General features: G+C 44.6%; 1 protein-coding gene across 3 annotated transcripts in view; it reads left to right on the plus strand.

Moving 5' to 3' along the window:
* The first annotated feature begins 2864 nt into the window (after positions 1–2864).
* MYO7A (myosin VIIA) overlaps positions 2865–26570 on the plus strand; it is a 60745-nt gene continuing 37039 nt past the window's right edge. The window contains exons 1-15 of one of the 3 annotated variants that reach the window (XM_038135558.1): positions 2865–3620; positions 6639–6752; positions 7776–7928; positions 10931–10948; positions 13763–13947; positions 15371–15492; positions 17278–17420; positions 17504–17617; positions 18421–18574; positions 19234–19310; positions 20541–20660; positions 21872–22014; positions 22372–22582; positions 23059–23194; positions 23608–23714. In XM_038135558.1, the coding sequence (XP_037991486.1) occupies positions 3489–3620; positions 6639–6752; positions 7776–7928; positions 10931–10948; positions 13763–13947; positions 15371–15492; positions 17278–17420; positions 17504–17617; positions 18421–18574; positions 19234–19310; positions 20541–20660; positions 21872–22014; positions 22372–22582; positions 23059–23194; positions 23608–23714 (1929 nt within the window). In that variant the 5' untranslated portion in view covers positions 2865–3488. The remainder of the gene's footprint in view (positions 3621–6638; positions 6753–7775; positions 7929–10930; positions 10949–13762; positions 13948–15370; positions 15493–17277; positions 17421–17503; positions 17618–18420; positions 18575–19233; positions 19311–20540; positions 20661–21871; positions 22015–22371; positions 22583–23058; positions 23195–23607; positions 23715–26570) is intronic. The other 2 variants (XM_038135550.1, XM_038135564.1) reach the window with 2 other exon arrangements.

Consider the following 26570-nt stretch of genomic DNA (forward strand, 5'->3'; position numbering starts at 1 on the left):
AACTGCTGGCCTCAGTCCAGACAGCCTCTGCTAACCACTGATTTTTCCATATCCACGTTAGATAGCCTTGGACACATGTACTCTAGTTTTGTAGCTCCAAACGGTCCTCTTCACACACTCCTTTAGGTCAGCATCATCTGACCTAGTTTATTTACCTGCCTTAGTGACCACAGAACTGTCTCTTTTTTTCCCCTTGAATGTAGAATAAGCTAGGCTAGGCTAGGATATTTTCTTTCAAAGGGATGATTATCTAGCAAAGGTCTGGATGTCTTGCTGAGAAGTGAATGCTGGTTTAGTTGAGTTGCACCTGATCTTTTGTCACTGAATAACTTAGCTTTTCAGTGCTAACTGCAAAATAATTGATTCAAGAATACTTCTTCTGTTAGTGTCTGAAGCATTTTCTTTGGGACTGAAAAACAGTCTGGGACAAAGAAACCCAAGCTTTCATTAAATTAGGTGTTTCACCTGCTGTGAGGGTGCATCCTGCAGGTGAAATTTCCCTTCTTTCTCCAGCAGTAAGGTCCATGCCACTGCAATAGCACTTAATGGGAGCTCAGGCCTCAGCAGCAGCATGAACTTATTGCTTGTGTCACATCAATCGTTCAGGATAAACATTTACCCTTACTTTGAAGATGCACAAAGCGTGTCACAGCAGGACCTTGATCTCGGCTGTGCCTGCTGCTGCAGAGGTGTAGTAAATCATCAGAGCAGGGTCCAACATGACTCTTCTGGCTCATACTTCTGGCTCTGCAGGGAAGGGTCTAATGTTACCCTGGGGAGCTGTAATCTAAACCAGATGGCATTGCTGACAGGCTGCCAGCCAGCTGAAGGTTTATTTTCCTCCACTGTGGCCCTCCCCTTATTGTACTAAGTGTGTTTATTTGTTTCCCACATGAAGCATAGCACATCCCCTCAGAAAAAGCGGGCTGAAAGGAGACTTAGTGCTGTTGCTCTGCCTCTTGATGCATAGAGAAGGGAGGCTGGTTTCCAAGCTGGGTCATCCTTTCCAAAGAATGGGGTTTCCCATTTCCAGGAGGCAGCATGCTCAGGTCATTCAGGCAGACCTCACTGCAAATGCTGGGTGTCTCTGGCTGACGCATGTGACTCTGCCTAAGCATCCCCAGAAAATCTGCTGCTAGCAAAGGAGCAGTGAAAAAAATATAGTGGTAGTGTGTGAAATTATGGATCTTCAGCAGCCCCAGGGCCAGGAAAAAATAAGCGCACTCATATAATAGGACTGCAGAGGCAGGATTCAGCCCTCTAGTGTCCCATCTGTCCTTTGGATCCTATTCCAAGGATAACCTAGGGCAAATCATTGCAGTCCTCTGCTCCTTAGCTTACTCTTTGTCAGCACACAGGGATACACAGCCTCAGAAATATGGTACAGGGTATGAGCAATGATGGTATTTTCTGCTCCAGTGCAAGGTGAGATAAATACTCCAGCTGCTCTCTTGGATCTGCTGCTCCCACATTGCTCCAGTTTCTGTGGCACAGCAGTGAGGAGAGGTATTCTGGTGAATAAAGAGCCTCTGTAGAACCCCACTCAAATCCAAAGAGCCCGTCCTATGGGTCCCTTTATACATCCTTAATCAGTCTTTCCTTCCACATGGATCCTCTCATTGTTTTTCAGCTTTGATTTGACATCTATCTTCCACTTCTAGGGGAGCAGAGCTGCAGTCATTTACAGCACTGTGTGTTCAGGTCATGCTGGAGGTAGAATCTCCCCTCATGCTGAAGGGAGAATCTCCTCCTCATGCTGGAGGTAGAATCTCCCCTGGGATTGCTACATTCACTCTGCCCCCTTCTCCCTGCATTACTATCATGCCTCATGTACATTTTTACTTGCTTCTTTGGTGGACATCCATCTGAATAATCTTCACTGGGCTTCTTATCCATGAGACATGATCTCTTCCTTACTTTCCCAGCACAGCTACAAGAATTATACACCTTACTATTCTAGGGCTTTGTAATGCAGCCTAAACCTTCAACGTTGCCTGCCCCTTGGGCAAGGGTTTCCTTGCTGTTGCCACTGCTGCTCATGGCTGAGCAGAACTAGCTCATTCTGAGTTTAACGTACCCATCATCTGCTGCTGTCCTTGGAGACTGTGTCCCATGAAGGGTACCTGTGAAGCCTTCCTTTGTCTAGAAAGCTTACCTTCAAGCATATAAAATCACAGAATCATTAAGGTTGGAAAAGACCTCTAAGGTCATCGAATCCAACCATTAACCTTACACTGCCAGGCCTACCAATAAACCATGTCCCTATGCCCTGTTCTTTGTGGACAAATGGATTCAAAACCCCATGGAATCACAGCATTAGTAGAGCTTTGCATTAAAACAGTGCTAAATGAGAATGTCTTAGTAGCTGCACTGTTTTATCTAGTTGCTCTGATCTCTATAAGTGCTCTGGTCTCTATAAATGGCACTGCTTTAGATTCATAATTCTAATGGATGAAACTGGGGCCAAGCTATGGTGGTCTGAAATTCTCCAAATTACAAGAAAAGCCTTTCTTAGATGAAAATGAGAAATTTCAAGTTTATCCAATACAGGACAAGAAAAAAGCAAATCCGAGGTGACTGTAAAATGCCTTGTGCTCCTCTGGTTTGGCCAGTGGTCCTGATTAGTCCTTACTACAACAGTCCTCCCTATAGAGAAGGAGTAATTTCAGAAATGGGTCTGTGGAGCTGGCAGGTGTAGAGTCTGTGCAACTTCATTATCTCCGTGCTCCTTGTATTGAGCCCATTTTCATCCATAGCACAGGCTCTCCTCTCACCTATAGGCACGGAGGCCATGCTGCGCTGAACACCTTCCACTCAATTATTTAAAATTCAGTTGCTATGGATCTACTCAAGGCGATCAGTTTAAAGAAAATGCAGATGGCCTCTGGTTTTGAGTTCCCACTGCGCTTTGGTTAATTTGGTATGTAAAGGTATTAGGTTAATTAAATGCCATGTGTTGCATGGGAACTGACTGCATTTGTGGATTAATAAGTATCCCAGAGTGTTCTGCGCTGAAAGTCCTCAAGCTGGCAGACGATTATTTCACTAAGAAAGGAAGGTAACAGAGAGGAGTCCTGGGGAAATGAAGAAGTTTCCTGTTAATCCTGCAGTTGTTTTTCCTGAACGGGTAGTTGCAGTGTCCTTCAGGTTCTTGACCGAGTATCAGCCCTTGCTGGAGAGACTGGAAGAATTTAAGTGAAGAGAAGCAGAGTTGTACAGTTTGCTTTGAGATTGCCGCAGGGCTGGTCACATACAGAGAGCGTGTCAGCTGGCCAGGGGAGGACTATGGCTGGTGCGTGGAAATTTTCCTGCTAGGCGAAGATCTTTACCAAGACCCATATTGTGAATCAGGTCAGAGGGTGTCCTGTGAGCAGCGGGCATGGTTGCGCCACGGGGCTAGAGCAAACCGGCCACCATATTCGGGCATTCATGGTGGAATACACGTAGAAAGCAGGGAGAGGGAAAAATACCACTGCAAAGTTTTGGAGATGTTGAAGAAGAAGAAAGTCGTTTTCGTGCAGCCATGCCCTGAGGTGGTGGAAGATCAGGAGAGAGACCAGGGCAGATGGACACTACTTCGCAATGTCAACCAGGTCCTGAAGCCCACGACCATGTTAGCGGTAAGACAGAGGGTCCCAAGCCCTGAGCATGGCTGGAAACTTTCAGGCTGCTTTGAAATCTGTCTTGCTATTGATGGGTTCCTTGTACTGCTTAAGCCAGCTTCTCTCACATTCCTCCTTTGTCCCCCCTGCTAAGCACTGTAGCTCCCCTGCGGTGCAACCTTCTTGCTCTTCACATTTGGAAGCTCCACCTAAAGATCCTCTCTGTGAATTGTGTGGATCCGTGTGTGGTGTTTCCTCCTCTTGCACCACTGTTTGGCTGTCACTGGCCCCAGTTTGTGAGGTCCTGAGGGTCTGCCCCAGAGCAAATTGGAAGTTGTTTTCTGGTGGCATTCTCACTTCTCCAGTACTCTGTCGTGTATTTTGGGAAATAAACTGCACCAGTGTGGGCACGAGGCAGGTTATGCAACTTACAAGTCACAGCTGGTAAATGCATGAATCATCCTGATTTGCCCTGAAATCCCCAATATATCTGCTGAGTTTGGGGCTGATCTGAGGGTGATTGCTTCAGCAGAAGGAATGTAACTGACTTCCATGGGGTTTATATGAAATTGATTAAAGTGAGAAAAGGAAATGGTCGGCACTCTTAATAAGTGATGTTAGTTTATAACTCCCTTGACCTTCTTGAGCTTACCAGCTTAGCCCATCCCATAAGACTTTTTTCACCAGTATTAAGAACTGCACTTTAATGGATTTAAAAAGAGCAGTTTGAGGGGATGAGCACTCTGCGCATTAGGCAGACAAAGCACAGAAGTTGTCTTAGTGGTAGCAGAGTATCAATTTACCTTGGGGAGGGCAGACTGCCTTTTATCTCAGCTATGTGGTAATACACCTTATGAAGCAGGCTGCTTTTACAGCTATTCAATATTAGAGTTTGTTGTTGTTTTTTTTGTGGCATTACAATTCTTGGATTTTTGATCAAGAGCAATTTTTACAGAGCTGCTAAGGTGTTGGAAAGGTTTTCTGCTGGGCAGGAACTGAGCAACCCGGCTCATCTCTTGCTGACACCTTGATCAGGTTACCCACTGCGTGCATGAATTTACCCAGTGATGCAGAGAGGATAACAGTGCTGAACGTTCTGAAATGCTTTGAGAGTCTTGGATCAAAGGAGCTAAAAAATAAATATTAATATAAATGGATTTATAACATATCTGCTCCTGACACTGCCTTCATGGGTTGTGATTTTTTTTTGCCTTTTTAACTAAGTTATGAGATGTAAGGATAAGACAGTTAATGAGAAAAATGTATTAATTCTATATTTTTGTGAGCTGGATAAAGATACTTAGTGCTGTAGCACAACCCTCTGAGGGAATGAAAACCCAGGCTAAGGACTGGATCCTGAGTTCCATGAAAGCAGGATGACTTTGCTGATGTCCTAGTGGAAAAGTAGCAAGCAGCTGCCAAGGGTAGAGTCTGCCACAGAATGGTTGGGAATTCCTGGTGTGTAGTTCCCCCATGTGTGAATCCCTGAGTGTAACCTTACAACCTGGTGGTACTCACAGGTTTATGTCTCTTGGAAGTCTTAATGGATGACTTGGATGGTGATGTCTCCAGTTGCCACTGCCCAGCACAGAATAAACATTGTTTAGCAGCTCTTGGGCCAAAACAAATCTATAAATATGCTTTGTCCACAGAAATGGTTGATAGTGGATACTCAGGAAGGGGGTTATATCAGAGCACATGTAAAGTGATACATCCTGGTTTTCTCTTCTCCCTCTCTCAGCAGTTTTTCAGGACTTCAAAAGGTAGATACCACATTTGCATCATGCTTAATAGGTGCAAGTGGAGCTGGTCCCCAAGAATGTGGCGTTAGGTGGGGCTACAAGTCTGGTGGGGCATTAATCTGAGGTGCATGAATGAAAACAAACCTGACAACTAGATTGCTCCCCATTTTAATACCCTTTCACCTTGCGAATAGGGGTGGGAAATAATTCTGCTTTGTTCCAGCATGGGTCCTGCTTGGGGCTTTGGTTTGGAGTTATGGTGGAGTTTGCTTTTGTATTGAGGAAAACAGCTTTTTTTAAAAGCTTTTTTTCCATTTGAGTAATTTAATATCCACAGAGCTGATGAGCAAATAGTCCCTGCCCAGCAGGACTGACCAAGGTGTATAGGATCAGTAGTGACATGAAGTGAGTGGATAGGGGTCAACTGCATGCTGTGTCTTTCAAAATGAAAACACAGAGGTCTGAAATGAAAAAGGAAAAACATTTGAAACATGTAAAAGGACAAAGCCTTTTGGGATTATGGATGCTAAAACTTTGCACAGCTTCAGGACTCAAGTGAAAGCGCTCACAGCAGATAAAATCCACTGAGAAGTATTAAATACAAACAGCCCACCTACCCATTGCTGTAGGTGGAAGAACTCCTGAAGAAGAACATATATCTTCCTCTCTGTTTATGTTCTTAACCCATCTTTAGTCATTTCCTTTTCAGCAGTCTCCAAGGAATATTTGATAGTGGTTCTCTGCAAGAAAGAAAGGTGCCACAAGCCTCCAGATAAGGCTTAGCAGAGCTCAAAACCATCTCCTGAATGTGACTTCTAGGTTTGTGCATCACACAAAGGAAAACTTCTACCTGGGTGGGTTTTTCTGCCTGTATCACTGTTCTGTAACCACTCTGTGACCAACAACCACTCATGAGCCTGAGAAGCAGAGAGTTAGGGCAGTGGGACAGCAGAGAGCTAGTCCATGTGCTGTGTGGACCATGCTCTGCTGTTGGCACTTCGCGGGGGATTTCACAGATTTGTGGAATCATTAAGGTTGAAAAAGACTTCTAAGATCTTTGAGTCCAGCCATTAACCCAGCAGCAGTGTGTTCACCACTAAACCGCATCCCCAAGTGCCACATGCAAAGCATCTGAGGCTCTGTCCTGAGCCTCTGTGAAAAGGGGTAGTTTATGGTTTGAGAGGGAAGTCATTTGACTTATGCTAGTGACTTGGGTACAAAACATCAACTGCTTGTATCCCAAGGGATGCTGAACTCCTGCAGCGCTGAGTGTAACTGCTGTCTTTGGTTCCAGGGGGATTATGTGTGGATGGACCTCAAAACCGGACGGGAATTCGATGTCCCCATTGGAGCGGTGGTTAAACTGTGTGACTCTGGACAGATCCAGGTCGTGGATGATGAAGGCAATGTACGTACAAAGGCTTGTGATGTCCCTTCTTCAGCTCTATGGCCTTGCTAGGCCAGGGGTCCCAGGGCCATGATAATCAACTTTGTTATGGACTTCCTGTATGTCCTTGGGAATCAACTGTGCTGTAGTTTTATATTTGTAAAGACAAGACAATATTGTATCCCTGTTTTCTTGGCTGTACTGGAAGTGCAAAATTGAGAACCTTCTTGTGAACAATGATAGCAGAAGCCCCCAAAATACATTAAGGTAGTTTTTTGAGCAAACCCACCTACACCTGAGGTTCCTCTGTTATCCAGTCCTTCCTGACCTCCTACCAATGTCTGATGTGCCAAAACACTGGTTCTCCTTCAATTTCCCACCTCTGTTTTTGTGCAGTGTTGGCTATTTTAGAGTGAGATCTGTATCAAGGGGTTTCTCTGTGCTTCTTTTTTTTTTTTTTTTCTTTCTGAGGTAATTGTAAATGCTCTCACTCCCTTCAAGGGTAATAGAGATTTGGTTTGGCAAGGTCCTTGTGGGCAATTTGTAGTGTCTTTTGAAGCCCTTAGAAGTGCTGAGTCTAAATAACACTGCCAATAAAATTGTGACTTTGCCAGCCCTGTCCATCCCTTTCTCCTTTTCTAAATCATCTTTTCTCTGCTCAACAGTATTTTGTGGGAGAATGTTAACCAGTGATGTGAAAATGCAGTTGTGAAGGGGAAGACAAACGTGCTATTTGTTATAAACTCCTTTGATGTTCTGGATGACCAGGTTGCCCAGAAGGAGGCTCCTGCCAGGATGGCTTGTGTCTCCTGTCTCTTGTTGCTCCAATAAAACTCCAATAAAAAGATGTTTTCCTTCTTCCATTAGAAAGCTTTCAAAATCATCACTGCCTTGCCCCAAGAATAGAAGCTGTGGCACGTGTGCCGATGATCTCTTGTGTATGTCCTTCTGTCTGGTCCTGCTCTTTGGGGTGGGCTGTTTGTGTCTTTCATCCAAGTGGTCTCTCATTTGACTTACCTTTCTGTGGCCTTGCTCTTTTCCCAGGAACACTGGATTTCCCCACAGAATGCCAGCCACATCAAACCCATGCACCCCACCTCCATCCATGGAGTGGAGGACATGATCCGCCTGGGGGACCTGAATGAGGCAGGAATTCTCAGGAACCTGCTGATTCGCTATCGGGAGCACCTCATCTATGTGAGTGTCCACCTTACCTCACCTCTGGTTCTGCACTCTACCCCCTGCTCTCCTTAACTCTGGAGAACCCATGTGGGGGGAACCCTGACTGAACTGAGCATCTGGGTTTCTACCTTCACCTTGTCCCCGGTGGTGAAGGGCTTCTGACTTTGGAGGACATTGCAGAGCTTCTAGATGCCTCAGTGAAAGACCCCCTGAGTTAAGTGATGGGCAAAGTCCACACCACCTTGCTGTGCTGCCCCTGCAGAAGTTTTGGGCATGTGCATTAGCTTTCTATACACAGAGTAACCAGTTCAACTGAGGCCATGAGTGTGTTGTAGTCATCCTAAAACAAAAACTTCTATAGAGGTGTAAACTACATGTTAAATGTGACCCTTCTGCCCTTTTGCCCTGAACTATTAATTTATTTAACCCGAGGGGCTGAAGACAACCATTGCTGGAGGTGGAAGGGGTGGAGAAAGCGTGATGAGGGGCATGCATGAAATAACTGGGAACAAAGAAGTAAGCAACTCCCAGAACAGCTCTAAAAAACCTTTCCAATCTGTGTTCATGGCTTATTAGCCCTGGGCTGCTTGGGATCCTGGCAGTTGATCTCTGAGGACAGCAGTGTCCTTCCTTAGGTCAGCTCAGTCATGTGATGCCCAGTGGACCCAGTGCAGCCTTGCCAATCCAAACAGACATTCACCAATTGAGGGGTTCACAGAGAGCCAGTCAGGGCTGCATCTCTCTTCTGTGTGATGGCATCGCAAAGGCCACCTCCCCAGCAGGACAGGAGTCAGCACTCAAGTCTCTGGGCTGGTTTTATCAGTGTTCTCTATACTGTGTAGTCTTCTGCACATTCTTCAGACAGAAATTCAGAGTGCACATGTGTTTGATGCTAGATAATGTACTCAAACAGCCTCTGCAAATACAGGAAATTTGGTATTGCTCTTAAATCCTACAGTTTTCAGATGTTCAGGTAAGTGCTTGCTGTGCCTTTGAAGGCCTTTTTAAAGCCTCTTGGTCATTTAATTTTTAAAAGGCTCTAGAGACTACTAGGTTTTCAAGCTGGAGGGAATTGCAAGACAGTCAGATTTCACAGATAAAATAAGCTAACAGAGTATGGGTGGGATTTTATCTATCAAGTCTGTTTGTTCATCATTGCTTGATGTCCAGTGCTTTTTGATCGGATGATTTTGGATTAGGGCTGGGCAGTGATGGAGCAGACACCACTCTGCTGCACAGGCTGTTAATATAATTGACAGCTCCTTGCTCCTCTCTGGGAGATATCAATCTCTTCTTTCGGAGATGGAGTCCAATCCTGGAGGAAGGGGACATGGGTGCTGAAAAAGCACCCATAAGTCCCCAAAGCTTGGGGGAGAATAGAGACCTCCAAATGCATCTCTAACTCAGACACGTTATTTGTTGGGCACGATGCCTAAGACCCTATAGTGTCCGTTTAGACAAAAATAGTATAATCAGAAAACTATTCCCACATTAGATGAATTAGGTTTCTCCCTTTATAATCAAATTTTCTTGCCATTTATAATGATAAACACTAGCAAGTTAATAGCCCAAATTCATACTTGAGCTGGTGTCTACATGGGCATCCATGGCAGTCACCAGAGATGTCAATTAGACCCGGCAGAGACAAGACTGCCTTTCAGCTATGCAAACAGAAGTGCCTCTCAGATGCTTTAGAGCTGAGTGGAGCTTGAGTATTATAGAGGAGTTTATGTTGGAAGAAAATTTTAGGCTGGAGGTCAACAGTCCAACCTCCCCCAGCTTAGAGAACATCCATCTTCAAGGTTAGGTGCAGCACTCATGTGGATAACTGAATTCAAGCAACCTGAATGCCACCCAAGAAGTACAGATGGCCAATAATTTGTAGCTGATTGGCTCATTCAAGGAACTTGAATTTACCCATTGAGCATTGCCCCTTTTTTCCCTGCTTGTGGGCACCCTGCAGTGGCACAAAGTGGATTCCTGCCACTCTCTTTAAGAAAGTTTGGATCATGTTGAGTATTTTTTCAGTGGTGTCTGTGTGTCTCTTTTGGGATGTCTGTGTTATCCAGCAAGTGCCTGTTGCCTCTCCAAGTGACCTGAGGTCCCCAGATACAATTCTGTGCATGCAGTGTCATCAGATTGCCTGTGAATACACCAAGCTCCTTCAAAAAAGCTCTGTCTCTGAGCTCTCTTGCCAAGCTATTCACAGGCATCCAGGAAGATTAGGAACACAAACAAGCACTGTGCAAAGTGTTGTTTGGCAACATCATCCTAATAAGGGCGGATGCAAAGGGCAGCTTTTAGCCTGGAGGTGAGTGTGGGTGGTGATTTGGGCTGAAGTGACACAATAACTACATCAGTTTCTCTACAAGTTCTTCTGGTCCGGTGGTGACAGTGCAGTGTGTCCTGCAGAGTTCCTGCCTCAGGGATGGCCACATCCCACAAGGACATTTGCATCACAGAGGTTCCAGGTTACTGTGTCTTGATTGCTCCACACCACTAATGGCTTTAGAGTGCCAGCCCAGGAACTGGGCACAGCACAGCAATTAGAGCAATCTCAAAATCAGAATGACACTCTCAAAATGACAGAGTGCATAGCTTGATGGAGAGGTATGCACACCACTTCTGCCTACAGGTGTGCACTTGGAGACACAGGAACCCAACCTTAGATCTCATCTATTAGGACTGATGGCACTAGGAGGAGTAGATTTGTGTCAGATGTGGTAAATATTGATGACAGTTTTGCAAAGCCAAGGTACCATATGGATGCCATGTATGCAGGGACACCCAGTTCACTGAGGTAGTTTTTCTTTCCTGTGGTATAATTAGCACTGTCTTAAAGACAGTGAAGTTTCATTGCTTGAAAGGGTTTCTGAGCCTGCTGAGTAAATGATTACTTTTCCAATGGAACTTCAGTTCCTCTTGTTTCCTCATGTCCTTAGCATTGTGGAGGATATAGTTCTGCTCTAATAAAATATAATTTCCCTTTTTCTTCTCCCTCACATTTTACTCATAAGACAAACTGCGGCGGGAGGGTAAGTATGACACTTGGCAACGTCATTTGCAATTGCTGTCATGCCTTCCACAGGATCACTTTTTTCTGTTCACCATTGTGGCCTTCTCATTTACTTTGCACCACCATTGCTGCTGCTTCATAAATGCACTGAGAGCATCCATCTGCTTTGGTGCAGGGCTTGACCCACATGGTGAAGTTGTGACACGTTCCCAGAGATGGAAAGTCCCCAACCTGTGAATGTGGTTAAAGCTTTAAGTGCTTCTCAGTAATGACCTTAACTTGAAGGGAAGTAATGTCTGCAGCAAAATACGAAAATCTTCAACAAGGGCTTCTTGATCTTAGTTTGGCTTGCACACAGCAAGAGAAATTATGCTGAATAGCAAGAGAGCCTGGTGGGGAGTTTGGACTCATGAGTAAGGTTAAATCTCTTTATCTGGAGATGAAACCAGTGCCTGCTGCTGCTCTCTAAAGGCTGCCAAAATGCAGAAATGTTTGGTAGAGCTTTAACCCCATAACAATCCAGATGAAGTCAGCCATGGTGTTCTGGGTAGCGAGGGAAGCAGGCTCAGAAAGGATTTGTTTGGGGCTAATTAAAATGTAGGTCATGCAGGCAGTAATGAATTTGCTGTGAGATGCGGTTCCTGTGGTCAGCTACAGCAGAGTCCCTGCTCTCAGTAAAGCTTTATTTTTCCAACAGAAAAGGGCTTTGACATCACCCAGCAATAGAACCCAGTAAGCTACTATTTCCTTGGAAGTGCCCTTTTGGCCCTCATCAACGGAGTGAACAAAGTTTTGCCTTCTGTCAGCTGTGAGAATTGGGCAAATTGTGATTATTTATCAACTAGGAATGACCTACGAAAACAAGCAATAGTACAAGAGTTCATGCTGACAAAGTGTTTTGTGGATCACAAGGGAAGGGTCAGTGGGAGCATCCAGAAAGAATACCTAATGGTTAACACCTTTAAAAGCCTCTCTGTTTACATTTGTGGCAGGGCAGACCAGTGTGACTGAAATGCAGGGATTTCAGAGACCTCTGCAAGGAGTTAGATTTTTAAAAAAATATATAAATAAAAATAAAAAGCTCAAGGAAGATAAAAAATGTCCCTAAAATTAACCTGGTGATAATTTGTAAAGAGGAAATAAATGAAATAATGAAGACTCAAGGGAGTCTTCATTAGGAATCTTGGTGTCATAATCCCATTCAGAAATTGAGCTCCCTCCTCCTCTAAACACTGAGGTTACCTGTTCTGTCCCCTTTGAAGGCTTATCTGGGATGTCTCTGCTCACTTTTTTCAATGCCTTCTTCTTCTAAAATCCAGTCTACATGATTTCACAGCCAATTTCTACCCTTTGGAGTTTTGACAACATTGTTCTGGAGCTCAAAGGGCTTTTTTCCCTTACTGGCACATAATCCCCCGTTACAGAGAAGAGTATTGTGTCCTTTCTCAGTTAGCACTGTTAAGTCAAACCTCATATGAGACTGAACCAAAAGTTGCTCTCTTGTGTTAGCCATGAGAGTAAAAGGTGAGGAACCCTAATGGCTTTCATCCTCCCTACTATGGGACACAATTGCCACCTACTGGCTGCCTTAAGGACGCCGGAACTGGTGGCAAGTTTTGGACAGATGGTGGCAAATTATTTCTTCTCTCTCACACGCATCCTTGGCTGTGCCACTTTGCTGCTTTGTGCCAAAGCCTTACTGGGTTTAGGCCATGCAGATGAAAACCCATAAGGATTGTATGAATGTTGAAATGGCTTATTTTGTTTCCTGTAAAAATATATGCAGTAGTGGGGGCACTTTCACAGCTGGTTCCAGCAGGAAAGAAAGATAAAATTAATCTTGTAACTTCACTTGCTAAAAATTAACCTAGAGAAAGTGACTTGAATTCTTTGAAGTCACAGAGTGAAAGTAGCCTTCATCTCATGCCCCTGGGCTAACCCAAGGTGGAGGCCCATTGACTCACCTGCTCTAGACACTGACTTTTAAACAGATGAAACAGGGGAAGGAGATCTTTATTCTCTGTCTTGAGCTTGGGATGTGGCCAAACCTCCTAACCTTGGCACTACATCTGAGCAAGGTAACAAAGTTCATGAGTCCTTTGATGAGAGGCTTGAGAGAAACAGCTTCTGGAAGGGCAGAAATGAAAGAGCAAGATACTACAGAGGAGTTTGCTACCCAAGGCCTAAGACAGCTGGACCAAAGGCCATTTGCAAAATTTCAGAAGTAGATGAGAAGGGATATGTCAGGACTTTGTGGGCAATAGCCATCTGCACAGGATAAGGTTTAAACTGAAGTATGGAGAGATTTGGTTAGTCAGAGATGATAAAGAAGAATGCATTGCAGAGGGAAGTTTAACACTGCTGTGGATTGATAAAAACAGGTTAGACAGTAATCTGTCAGAATGGTTTAGATCCAACTGGCCCTGCCTTGAGATATGGGAATGGTTGTCAGGTTTCTTTCACCTATGGTTTCTCATTGTACATGCAATGCAGTAAATATGTATGGATATATGCTGGCTCTGGTGATATTTTTGCAAATATGAGCTTCTCTTAAGAGTCAATCTTAACTGAGAGCATACAAAATATGAATTAAGGCTTGAAACCGTGCTGTGCATGAGCAAGGCTGAATATGAACTGATTTAGGTATTTGGGACTTCTGTTCCCATTTTACTCCAGGCTCCCCCTGCAAGCATCTCTGACTTGAGCATCATCTTTCATCCAGCTTTTAAAAAGCCTTGATTTTTCTGGCCTCCATCCACATCCCATCCAAGCTGCTAAAGTCTCTCAGCTACCCCTCACTGTCCCCATAAACCTTCATGTGCTTCTCCTCCAGACATACACTGGTTCAATACTGGTGGCAGTAAACCCCTACCAGCTCCTACCCATCTACTCACCTGAGCAGATACGCCTCTACACCAACAAAAAAATTGGTGAGATGCCACCACACATCTTTGCAATTGCTGACAACTGCTACTTCAACATGCAGCGCAACAACAAGGACCAGTGTTGTATCATAAGGTGAGTTGCTGGATTTCGAAATGGGCCGTATCCTGAAAGCAGATGCTGAGCAGATGCAACATGCTTGATTTGGAACAGCTTATCAGATAGATTAGATCTTCCATCCACCATATTCCTAGTGCAGAGGAGGTCTCTGTTCACAGTCACTCTGTTCCTAGTAGAGGTGCTTTATCAATACTTTGGTATTTACCCTTCCAACTCAATAGATCTCATATTCATTTTTAACTTCCACTTTTAAATTTAAGCTCAGTACTCCTACAGACATCAAAAACGCAAACATCAGTACTTTCTGCACAAGGAAGGGTCAGGGACAAGCTTGGTCACTGAACCTGTGGTCATTCACACTCCTGAACGGTGTCTCCATGCAATGGCTCTGCTCTGGAGTGGTCAACTTTGGGCGCCTGGTCACAGTTATGGGTACAGTTCCCTCCAGTATCTGTCCCAAGTGGTAGTATGAGCCAGATTTGATGTCCTCAGCTCTCCAACATGATCCTATAAATTCTGAACCCCCAGTCTTTTTTGTTTGAGGCACCCTTTTCCCCAAGGCATGCCTACCCTAAGTTTCATTGAATGAAAAGCCATAACTCTAGAACATCCCGTGTGCAGTATTTCAGATACGTGAGTCTGAAAAGGCCATTCAATAAGGCTTATTTTGCTGGTAAAAAAGCATCTTGTGGGGCACATAGGAGAGTCAATGCAGTGTGCCAGTAGCCTGAAAAGTGAAACGATCTGCCCATGAGGCCAAGGCTGGATACTCAGTGTTAGGAGGGTCTGTTTCAGTTACTTATTTTGACTACCCCATGCATCAGACATGCCATAGACTCACCCAAATATTTCTGCCCAGCTCTTTCACAAGATAACAGGTTATCTTTCAGTGCAGAGAAGAGTTTGAGGAATAACTCTGGCTTCCTGCTCCACAAGCTTCTCCTCTCTCCCCTACTCCTTGTTAGAACAAGCCTAGGAGACCTGTGGAAGTCCCTCCTGGTAGAAGGCTGTATTTCACAGTCTGTCCTATCACAGCTCAAGACTGGTGGTGATGTCCCATAGGAACAGCTAGATCCTGAACCACAGGATCATGGTCTGGTGATCATACCTGGAAAAGCACTGACTGAAAGTACTTCATTACCTTCTTAGTGCTGGTTGAATGATGACATTTGCTTGGGATACCCAAACTCAAGCAACAGCTTGGGCAAAATGGAACATGGAGCAAATCTGGATCTTGGCTGAAAGCTGTCTGGTACCATGTCCTACCATTTGTCCCACAACCAGTTCTTGGGGTGCTGGAAACCCATCCTTAGTGGTCTCATCCTGCCTACACTAACAGGAGAGACAAAGAGACAGAAGTTCCTTTGGAGACAGAGGGAGGGACATTGGCAGGGATGCAGCATGGCTCTCACTGACCTCCACTCCTTTGTCTTTGCAGTGGAGAATCTGGAGCAGGGAAGACAGAAAGCACAAAACTGATTCTCCAGTTCCTGGCAGCAATCAGTGGTCAGCACTCCTGGATTGAGCAGCAGGTCCTGGAGGCAAATCCCATCTTGGAAGGTGAGACCTAAGATAATAAAGAATTCTTTTGTTGGAAAAAATAAGAAACAGATTCTGAACCATAAAATATAACCAAATGTAAAACACTAAAACACTAAAACACTTATGTCACACTTTGAGTTTCCAAAAAAGTGACAAAACTTTTTTTTGAAGTACACTTTTGATAAACAGTGCATTCAGATTCTTTCAATCTGAATTTATTTTTCACAAAACTAATGTTCTCTGAGCTCTCAATGTTTCCTTTAATATTTTTGACAGCTATTGTTGAAAGCAAAGCATTTCAGCTGAGCTGGTATTATTTTTTCAACTGTTTTATTACTTTAAAAGTGGGGAAAAAAGTGGTTTTCCACTTAAAACAGTACTTTTCCCCCCCAGAAAATCCATACAAAACCCTGAATTTTACCTAATTCTGTATGTAGTGTGTAAAAGTGCTGATCAATACTTTTTTTGTGTATCTGATGTTCAATCAAAGCTCTTTTGAAAAATCTCACCACACCCTCCAGTGCTGGACAGCATGCAGAGCTTCAATATCTCATCAGTACTGTATTCAGCTAACTAATTATTTTCTTTTTTGGCCATAGGTGCAAAAATCCTATTCCTAGTCTTAGATGGTTCCATAAAACATCAGTTTAATAGGACCTGAGCTTCACAGCACCTTGTGCTGGCTGTATACAATAGCAAACCCCACCTTTTCCTTCCAAGACCAGTGAATGGCAGCAGAGTGCAGAAAAAGAAATAGAGGAGTCCAAGAATGAACCAGATAATGAGAATTATGGCCTTAGCTTGTGGCCTTAATAGGTTCATTGGCAGGCTGTTACTGTGATCAACCCCACTGTTTTAATTGGATGTCTGTAAATTAAATAGGTTATCTAACCCTCTTGACCCAACATGATGCCAGATCTACCTTTTATGCTTACGCAGAAAAATTGCATTTTCTTTAAAGAATAACATTGTGGTTGTTCTCTAAGGATAGAGGTTTGATCAGCCTTGTCTAGTGGGAAATGCCCCTGCCCTTGGCAGAAGGGTTGGAGCTAGATGATCTTGAAGGTCCCTTCCAACCCAAACCATTCTATGATTTTTACCTCCTCTGCTTGGTGAATAACCCTCTAGGAACCAACAGAAATGTGACAAGCACAGAGGGCACTATTGAATATGCACTTAGTCATTGCTGAGATTCAGGAGAGAGAGGCTCTGTTATTCAAGTGCATGTCCATCACCTGCCAGAAATCCTGGAGCAGAAATTGCAGGGTGTGCTGGCTTAGGGCACTCATCCACACCCAAGAGAGGGTGGACATGGATACCTTTCTCTGCACAGTCTGCTTGCAGGGAGAAGTCTCCCACTGGATGTTGGCTTAGTTGTCTGTATTTCCCTTTGGAGGTATTTTCCCTTTTCTTTCCCTCTTAGTCATCAAATCACTCACCAGCATCTCTGTCATTTTCTGCACAGTGTCACCTTTCACACTGCAGCCACTCTTGCTCAACTCTCCTCTAATTTAATCAGCTGTTGCCAAAACCCTGCCGTCCTAGCCCTTCTTCCTGGATAAGGTCACCCCATTCCCAAGCTTCCTCCTCTGTGCTCCTCTCTGTATTTCCAAGGAAAGTCATCTGATATACATCTTGTCTCCTCACATTGAGATGAAATTGATCCAGACAAACTTAAGGGAAGACTTTGGGGCTGCTTTTAACCCTCTCAGCCTCACTCTTTTGACTTTTTCCTCCCCAATGAGACCAGATCCACCATCCTCCCTGCATCAGACCCTCTCTAACGCACCATAATTCTTGCAGCTTTCGGGAACGCAAAGACCATCCGTAATGACAATTCCAGCCGATTTGGGAAGTACATCGATATCCACTTCAACAAAAGGGGAGCCATAGAGGGGGCAAAGATTGAGCAGTACCTGCTGGAGAAGTCCCGGGTGTGCAGGCAGGTAAGGTGATACACCTGCAAGGTGTATCAGCCAACCTTTGCCATAACGTTCTCCTCACAGAGCTGGCACTTGCTCTTCTGCAGGCCCAGGATGAGAGGAATTACCACGTGTTCTACTGCATGCTGAGAGGAATGACCGTGGAGCAGAAGAAGAAGCTGGGTCTTGGGAAAGCCACGGACTACAACTACCTTGCAATGGTGAGAGAGCAATGAAACAGAGGTTTGGTGGGGTGATATGGTGAAAGTTCCTTAGCAAGGGAGAAGGAAAAGAGAGCCAAAGAGCTGCTTTGCTGGTTATGACCTTCCTGAGCCTTAGCCACAGGGTTTGACAGATCTCTTTGTCTCACCACCACAAGGCTCATAGTCTTAGTGGAAATCCTTAATCCCTGTGTCTAGACCAGGCTATTTCCACACTTTCTGTGAAGTAGAACACAGGCTTGTATGGGATGGTGTATGGTGCCCATGCGACATGTTTGGAAATAGCCAGGAGCCAGCTGCTCTTGAGGCAGTGATGGGTGTAGAGAAGCGCTCCTCTGGATGGCACGTTCTCAACAGAATATGGGGCTGAGCTGTGTGTGCTCCAAGTGTCTGACCAAGCCAGCAATCTCCAACCCCACTTCCTATATACCACTATTGATATCCAGAGGAGCTGTTAGAAGCAAGTGTAATTAAAGCTGGTGCATTATCAGCAAGGCTGGGACCTACCTTTCTAACTGGATCAGTGGGAGCCTCCAGCTCTCTATCCCCATCTCATAGAGCTTTTCCTCTTCTGCTGATGGCAGTCAGATGCAGGGTACCTGGGGACGACAGGGTAAATGTAGGTCACAAGTCTCAGCACTGAGTCATAGAATATGACAAAGGGCAGAGCCAGATGTACAAGTTCAGCATCATGCCTTAAACAAAACCTTGCTGGTTCTGGGGGAACCTCTGACAGCTTGGGGTCATACTCCAGTGCTCCCTGGCTTTGCCCCATACAGTGTGTGCCCTGTTTGCCTCCCCAGGGTAACTGCACAACCTGTGATGGCAGAGATGATAGCAAGGAGTACGCCAATATCCGCTCCGCTATGAAGGTACTCATGTTCACTGACACTGAGAACTGGGAGATCTCCAAGCTGCTGGCTGCCATCCTGCACATGGGCAACCTGCAGTATGAAGGTAAAAGGACAAAATAAATGGTCCAGTGCACTGCTGCTCTTTATTCTGCCTGCTGACAGGGAGCCAAGCTTAGCGATGGAGAGCTGTATCCAGAACACCTGCCATGGTGCCATGCCAGGGACTCAGTGTTTATTATGGCCTTGTAAGGACAAGGAATAAGGAATAATTCCACCTGTCCACAGGAGTGCTGCCAGGCTGCAGTGTGCTCAATGACATCCACATTTCTGAGTGTTGTGAGGTTGAATATGGACAGAGGTCATTCAGTAGACTCAGGTTTTACAAAGAGAGACTAATGGGGTGTTTGACAGGTAAGTGCCTGGGTGATTGGATATACCTTTGTAAATGTACCAAACAGCTCTGCTGTCAGAAATGACACAGTGGTTTAAAAAGCCTCTTCAGAAGACAGAAGCCTAAAGCACTTAGATGCTAAAACATTTCTACATTCTTCACTATCTGGTCTGGCAGAGCAGAGTACAGGTCCTTTGCAGTCAGCAGCAGGACTCCAGCAGATGCATGAACTTTTCTCTCCCTTCTGATGGTCAGATTTTGCCAGGACATCACACAGAGGCAATGAAGAAGAACCCTTTCCCTCACCCCATCCACTTGCTGCAGAGACACATCCCTTGCTGATGGCTTTCCCTCTGTCTTTCTTTCCCCAGCTCGGACCTATGACAACTTGGATGCCTGCGAGGTTGTTCAGTCAGCATCGCTCATCACTGCGGCAACATTGCTGGAGGTCAGTGGCCGGGCAGTGCTGCTGTTCCCTTTCTGATTCCGTCCCAGGTTTTTAGTATTGTGGCAAAGCTTAGTCTAAGCCAGCCTTTCCTTGCACCACCAGCTCTAGGAGGCTGAAAAGGCCTGGATAAGCCATATTGTGTCCTGCATTGGCAGCATGAAGGTGATTGTCTTCATCTGGGCTGAGTAGCCAGAGGAGGCTACAAAGATACTAAGAGGGCTGGAGCACCTCTTCCATGGAGAGACGCTGAGAGATCTTGAATGTTTCAGCCTGGAGAAGGCTCTGGGGCCAGCTTAGAGCCGCTTTTAGTACCTAGAGGGGCTCCAAAAGAGATGGAGGAGGGACTTTTGACAAAGGAATGGAATGATAGGAAAAGGCAGAATGGCTTCAAACTGAAAGAGAACAGGTTTAAATTAGATATTAAGAAATTCTTCACTGAGGGTGGTGAGGCACTAGAACAGGTTGCCCAGGGATTTTGTGGCTGCTCCACTTGTGGGCATGTTCAAGGCCGGGTGTGATGGGACTTTGAGCAACCTCGTCTAGCAGAAACTGTTCCTGTTTGGGGGGTTGGAACTAGATGATCTTTAAAGCTCCCTTCCAACCCAAAATATTCTATGGTTCCATGATCTAATTATCTGAGCTCCCTTTCATACCAGCAGATAGGAACAGACTCTCTGGTGGGTCTAGCACGTTGTCCTAGAAGGGGCATCCAAAATACCTCAGTCCCTAAGGCAGGGTGTTTCCCTCACTGATATAAAGAAAGTTCATAATGATACTTGAGACAGACGTCCTATATATTCTATGTATCTGAAGAGTGAGGTGAGATGACCCTCACTGAAATCATCCATGCAGTGACTGGGGCATTCTTCAGTGGCCTTCCCAAGAGCTAACAGGGACATCATCTCATCTCCATAGGCACTGCTGGTCCCAGAGTGTGATCCACAGTTCTCTGTCCACTTAGGGAATGGACATTTCCCTGAGGAAGTATAAAAAGGGCTTGAGGTGATGCAAAGCTTTAACCCATGCTGGCAGCATACAGCTTTGCAGACTTTGCTCTGCTTTCTCATTCTGTCTTCCCACACCTCATTAACATCTCATGCTAAGTCACAAGAACACCTTCCAGATTAAAATACTGTATAAAAATGTTAATTTTTCTCTCTGAAAATGCCTGTGTCTTCATTTGAGGTACCTTCCCTGTACAGCAGCTGTGTTTGGTGTTGTCTCTGTCAGGTTGAGCCTCAGGACGTGATGAACTGCCTTACCAGCCGGACTATAATCACGAGGGGCGAAACTGTCTCCACCCCTCTCAGCATGGAACAGGCGCTGGATGTGAGGGACGCTTTTGTAAAGGTAGGTCTTAGGGCACTTCCTTATGCCTTCTGTTGATAAGCTGAAGAAATCTGCCCCTTCTGAGATTGGGGCATCTGCTGCACAGGAAAAGGGTCTCCCTTGGTGCCTGTGTGAGCTCAGATCAGCAAATGCCCTTGAAACCATGTTCTAATTGGGATGTATACAAAGAGTTGAGGTGGAAGTAGTCTAGGTAACATGCTCTGCAAGGGATTTGCCATCTGGACTGGAGACTGTACTCTAAGGGGACCTGCAGAAGGACCCAGCATTCTGAAATAACTTTACTTCAGCTTTAGTAAAAATCCTCAGCTGCTGTTAATCAGAACAACTTTACCAACACCTCTAGCACACACCCCTGAATTTCAGGATTTGGGAACATAAGCAGCAGTAAATCCAGCTGAACAACACAAGGTCAGGAGTAGAGCAGTCCAGAAGCCATCAGAGCACTAAGAACATCTTGAGGCTTTGGAGTAAGAAGGTTGATGGGATAGGTGTGCATCACTGCTGTGCTGTTTGCAGCCCCATGTAAAATTGCAAGATAAGCATTATTGGCATGCCTTGGCCAACATGGGTCCTCATTTTATATGTGGGGAATTGGTTGATCAAGCTGGTTTGATAGCCTGCAAAACCAGCCTGCAAATGCTGGCAGTGTCTTCTCTAGTGGTGACGGGCCTTTGAATTGGGCTCCCCTCTTGGTCACACTGCTGTAGCTTTTAAAATAGAAATTAATTATAGTTTAAAACATGATGTTCTGGAATTACTGAAGCAGCAATATCTGTGTTATTAGATCATCAGACTGTTCAGCCAGTGCTGCAATGTTTCAGTGAGCATCTTGTTCAAGTGAGCAAGATGTTCTTGCAGTGTAACATGGCTCTGCTCTGCTGATCTGTAGAGAGAAATGTGTGGAAACCAAGGAAAGGACTGTCTGGCTTCACAGCAAACCCATAGATCCAAAATTTAGCACTATCCAAATTTGGGGGTTTGCTCTCAGTTGTCTTTTAGCTAGGCTTTCAGGTCTGTTTTCCTTGATCTACATAATGGTTCTTGAAGCTTCAAACCATGCCAAGAGTTTGGCACAAATGTTGGTGAGCACATCCTCAGGGTTGTTGGCCATGCTCTAGGAGAACCTGTGCCATAAGGGTGAAGGGGTGACACAGACTAGAGAGACAAACTGCTGAACTGTCTCAGTGAGCTCCATCTTTGGGATGTTGCAGGGAATTTATGGGCGACTTTTTGTGTGGATCGTGGAGAAGATCAATGCTGCAATTTATAGACCTCCTTCCCAGGAACTCAAAAGTATCAGGAGATCCATTGGCCTTCTTGACATCTTTGGCTTTGAGAACTTCACTGTGAACAGGTATGGAGCCTGCAAAAGGAGAACCAGGTCTTAATCCTCCTTCACAAGCCCAAGCTCAAGGTCTTGCAGTCCTTTCACCTCTCCTGAAGTGAACTGGACTGGGTTGGATCAAACTTTTTTCTATATGAGAAAATTTCAGAGCTATTTAATCAGTTACTAAACTGATTTAGACCACACACATAGCATTGTTTTGGGAAAAAAACTGATTGTCTGAACCAATAAGGAAATTCTAAGCCAACAGCAGCCTTACTGAGCTGTTGACAAGGTCTGAGAGTATTGTTTTAAGCGTGGAGAGTGATGTAGAAAAATTAACCAGGGTGTATATAAAAAGGCCTTTTCTTGACCTTCCCTCCACAGTTTTGAGCAGCTTTGCATTAACTTTGCGAATGAAAATCTGCAACAGTTCTTTGTGCGCCACGTCTTCAAACTAGAGCAGGAGGAGTACAACCTGGAGAACATCAACTGGCAGCACATCGAGTTCACGGATAACCAGGATGCCTTGGACATGATTGCCATCAAGCCTATGAACATCATCTCCCTCATTGATGAGGAGAGCAAGTTCCCCAAGGTGTGTTTTGGGCTCATCTTTACTGCCAGCGACTCTCCTGATTTTATCCCCTTTGCTCTTGCATGCTGGCAACCTGTGACAGATCTGCTCAGCCCCAAACACACACTCACCAGTGGCCTGCCTAATTATAGTTTTTATTGCTCTCTTAAATTTTCTTCCATCAGTGTCACAGAAACAAGTGGTTTTGATGGGAAAATATGCCTGCAAGAGGCCCAAAAACATCTATTGGCAAAATTTAAGAGAAAATAATGTTAAATATGCTTCTGTTGGAGCATTATTTTGAATACAGCAGTACATACCAGTGATACTTAATCAATTCCTGTAATTTTTGCACTTGACATGTCTTCTCCAACATATCACTTCTCAGCATAAATGTACATTGTCACCAAGACAAGAAAGAAATGTGCTATTGACTGGAAAATTATTTCAGTGGGAATGGCCTTGGTTAAATGTCAGATCTTTTCATGCATGTACAGGGTACAGATGCCACCATGTTGCACAAGCTGAACTCCCAGCACAAGCTTAACACCAACTATATTCCTCCGAAGAATAACTACGAAACCCAGTTTGGCATTAACCATTTTGCTGGAATTGTTTACTATGAAACAAAAGGTATGGGGCAGCTCCTAGGGCACTGCAGGGGGTGAGGGGACATCCGTGGGCAGACAAGCCGCTGCTGTGTTGAAGCAGGGCAGGGTGGTAGTCCACGGTCGTGTCAATGTTTTCCTTTTCTGGCTGCAATGACTTGACCCTCCAGCTGTGCCTGTGAGCTGCAGAGTTTGGTGCCGTTTCATTCATGTGTGCCTGTGACAGAATGGCAGTGCTTTGCACCACTGCATCCTCAGTCCAGTCTGAAGATGCACCTCTGTCTTTCTTCTCATGGTCTCTCTCTCTCTCTGCCTGCTCATTACTCCCATTACCTCGCCAAGAACATCCAGTAATCCAACAATCCAGAAGCTGCTTGCAGCTCACGTGCTGACCATGTTGCACTGTGTCATCTATGTGTTGTCCCATTATTTCTCTAGGTTTCTTGGAGAAAAACAGGGACACGCTGCATGGAGACATCATTCAGCTGGTGCATTCCTCAAAAAACAAATTCATCAAGCAGATCTTCCAAGCAGATGTGGCAATGGTAATGCAGGCGGGAGAAGATCTTTATTCAGGAGGAGGGGTGTTCCTGGAAGGGGTGGAAGATTTGCAGAGTCATATTGTTCCAATGCTCCTTGGGGTGTTTCAGACCTGTTAGCGAGAGTCAACCATCGGGAAGTGTTAATGCAGTGTAATGGGTGCATCCACATTCATGCCCCCAGTTCACTGCATTTGGTTCATCAAATATTATTTTTTTGCTATGATGGCCCCTCAGACTTGTGTAGAGATTGGAACAATCAGGTTTGTGATTGTAGAAATCTGAGAGACAAGTAACTGTGCCTTCTAGTTAGGTCATCCAGATGTGCATATAATAGAATGAGAAGTAAACTAACAGAGGGCAGGTTTAGATTAGGTGTTAGGAAGAAGAAGTTCTTATCTGTGAAGGGGGTGAGATACTGGTATAGGTTGCCCAGAGAAGCTGTGGATGCCCCATCCCCTGAAGTGTTCAAGTGTTCAAGCAATCTGGCCTAGTGGAAGGCGTCCCTGCTATGGTAGGAGGGTTGGAACTACATGACCTTGAAGGTCCCTTCAAAACAAACCTTTCTATGAGTCCAAGTAAAAACCAAATCCTTGTCTACCAGAGTAAAACAAAAGGACAATTTTGCTGGTTCTTAAGCACCACAAGAAGACTTGGAGGGAACAGTTGTGTTACTGTTACAACAGCAGAGAGAGGGAACACCAGTTATGAGAGCTGAACTTCAAAGTTCCTCTTTCCACATCCCAGTTCTCCAGGAGGTTATGTGCTTACTCCATGCTCAGCGTGAAAGAAGACTAAGAGCCCTGAAGTTTCAGAGAAAGGCAGAGTTATTGCTTTAACCCTTTCCACCCCATTTAAGCATTTATTACTGGGATACCAGCTTAAATGCTGAGATTAGTGACCATTTCACCTTTAATAACACAAATATATGGTATTTTCTTCAGGAAGTTGAACATCTAAATCTCTCTACTCATCCCTGCTCCCAAGATTAAAGTAAAAAGTGTTTTAAAATGTCAGTCTTGCAGAATCTGAAAGCCTATACAGATCAGTCACTATGGCCAGATACCCCAGTCTTTCCCAAGGCAAAAGTCATGGGACTGCAGAGGGTGTGGGGATAACATTTTTCAAAGCAGACAAATTTTTTGGCAGTCGGAGTCCAATTTCCAAATGCCAGCCAATGCCACTGATGGACCAAGGGACTTAGGGACTTTCAGGAGTGCCAAGTTGTAAGTGCTGAATTCCTTTACTTGACAAGGAAAAGAAATATTTACATTCCCAAGACATTTCTTTGAATATGCTATGTGCTGTTTTGATAGTCTTGTTCATAAACTTCAGCCATTCAGTTTTGCTCCTGCTGAAATTAATGATCATTATCCTTTTGACTTCATTTGGAATAAGAGAACATTTATCAATTACTAATTAAGCTACCAATTGGCATTACACTCCTGTTGTGTTCAGAGCTATCCTCAGAAGTGGATACTCCTGTTGAAGTAGACACTAACTCCCTTAGCATCAGTGCCGCTGCTTACTTTGCTTTTTATTGCTTATTCCTTGCTGCTTTTTATTTTTGGTGTTAGCTTTGCAGTTGACCTTGGAAGTGATTTCTTTCTTCTTTGGGCAGAGCAGAGATGCACTCTGGGGCATCAATGAAAGGGTTTACACAGTCACACAAGCTTTCTCACAGGAATCCCCACCAAAGCATCTTTAAAATATGCTGGAAATATGTAATAGCAAAGTTGAGATGTCTGCCTGGATGCTGTCTAGGATCTGAGAACTGAAACCTCTGAAAGCATTGGATCCTTTTTTATTTTTAACATAAACTGTTTGAGGTTTTTTTTTATAGTTCCACTAAACATCTTCATAATCTGTCCCAAGTGGTGGTCTCTGTGCTCTGATTCTTTAATGATGCCTGGGTTTCTTTTTGGAATGAGAGATTTTTAGCCTGATGTCATGGAACTGGAAGAGCCAACATTGTGTGCCAGCTCCCCTAGTCATGCACAGTGTCACTGTGAACATGGAGAGCACTAATTCCCTGGACACCACCACACAAAAATTCAGACAAGCAGGATCCAACATGGGGCTGAGATGTTTTTTCCATTGCTTTCCACTAACGTTCAGTAATGTTTGCAGCCCCTTTATTAGGACATGTGCCCCAAAAGGAGCAAGTAAGCCTGGGTCATGGAAATTGACTGCATGTAGCAAAGCTCTGTGGTGAAGCATCCTTGGAATGCCTTGGAGCTGTGCATGCCTTCCCTGAGCTTCAGTGAGGCACTGTGTGGAGGAACTTTCCAGAGACACACAGGCTTGTTCAATCAAATATTACATCATCTCTTGAAGAGATACAAGTGCTGTTCTGCTAAGGGCAAAATCAAATCATGAGGCATTTTGCTCAACACCTTCCAAACTTTGGTCCTCAGGAGCTCATTGACGATTTTGTAGGATTTTGTGAGTCAGGAACAAGTAAGTCCACGTCTGCTTTACATTCAGTCTTTCAAATGGGGCCCTTATATTCCAGAAACTTGAGAAAGCCACAGATCAGAGAAATTTGATAACTGGTTGAGATTGTATATTTGTATGTTGTATTAACTGTTTGGTCCCTGAAAGACCTAATACCTGTACACAATGAAACCTGTGGGGTGAACTGGGCATTTCTGGAGCACATGGGGCTGTAAAGTCTTATTTATTCATAGTCATCACAGAGAGGGTTTATCTTCATGTGTTTGCTGAACAGGAACATTGCTTTGAGTGGTGCCAGGTGAAATTATGGATTAAGTGGGAGTTGTACACTTTTCCTCTGTGGAATCAGCTGGTATGGCCTGGCAGCACTGCTTGTTCAAGGAACAGGTGGAAGGAGCAGTGGAG

This window comes from Motacilla alba, chromosome 1 (assembly GCF_015832195.1).
Source record: "Motacilla alba alba isolate MOTALB_02 chromosome 1, Motacilla_alba_V1.0_pri, whole genome shotgun sequence".
Taxonomy (NCBI): Eukaryota; Metazoa; Chordata; class Aves; order Passeriformes; family Motacillidae; genus Motacilla; species Motacilla alba.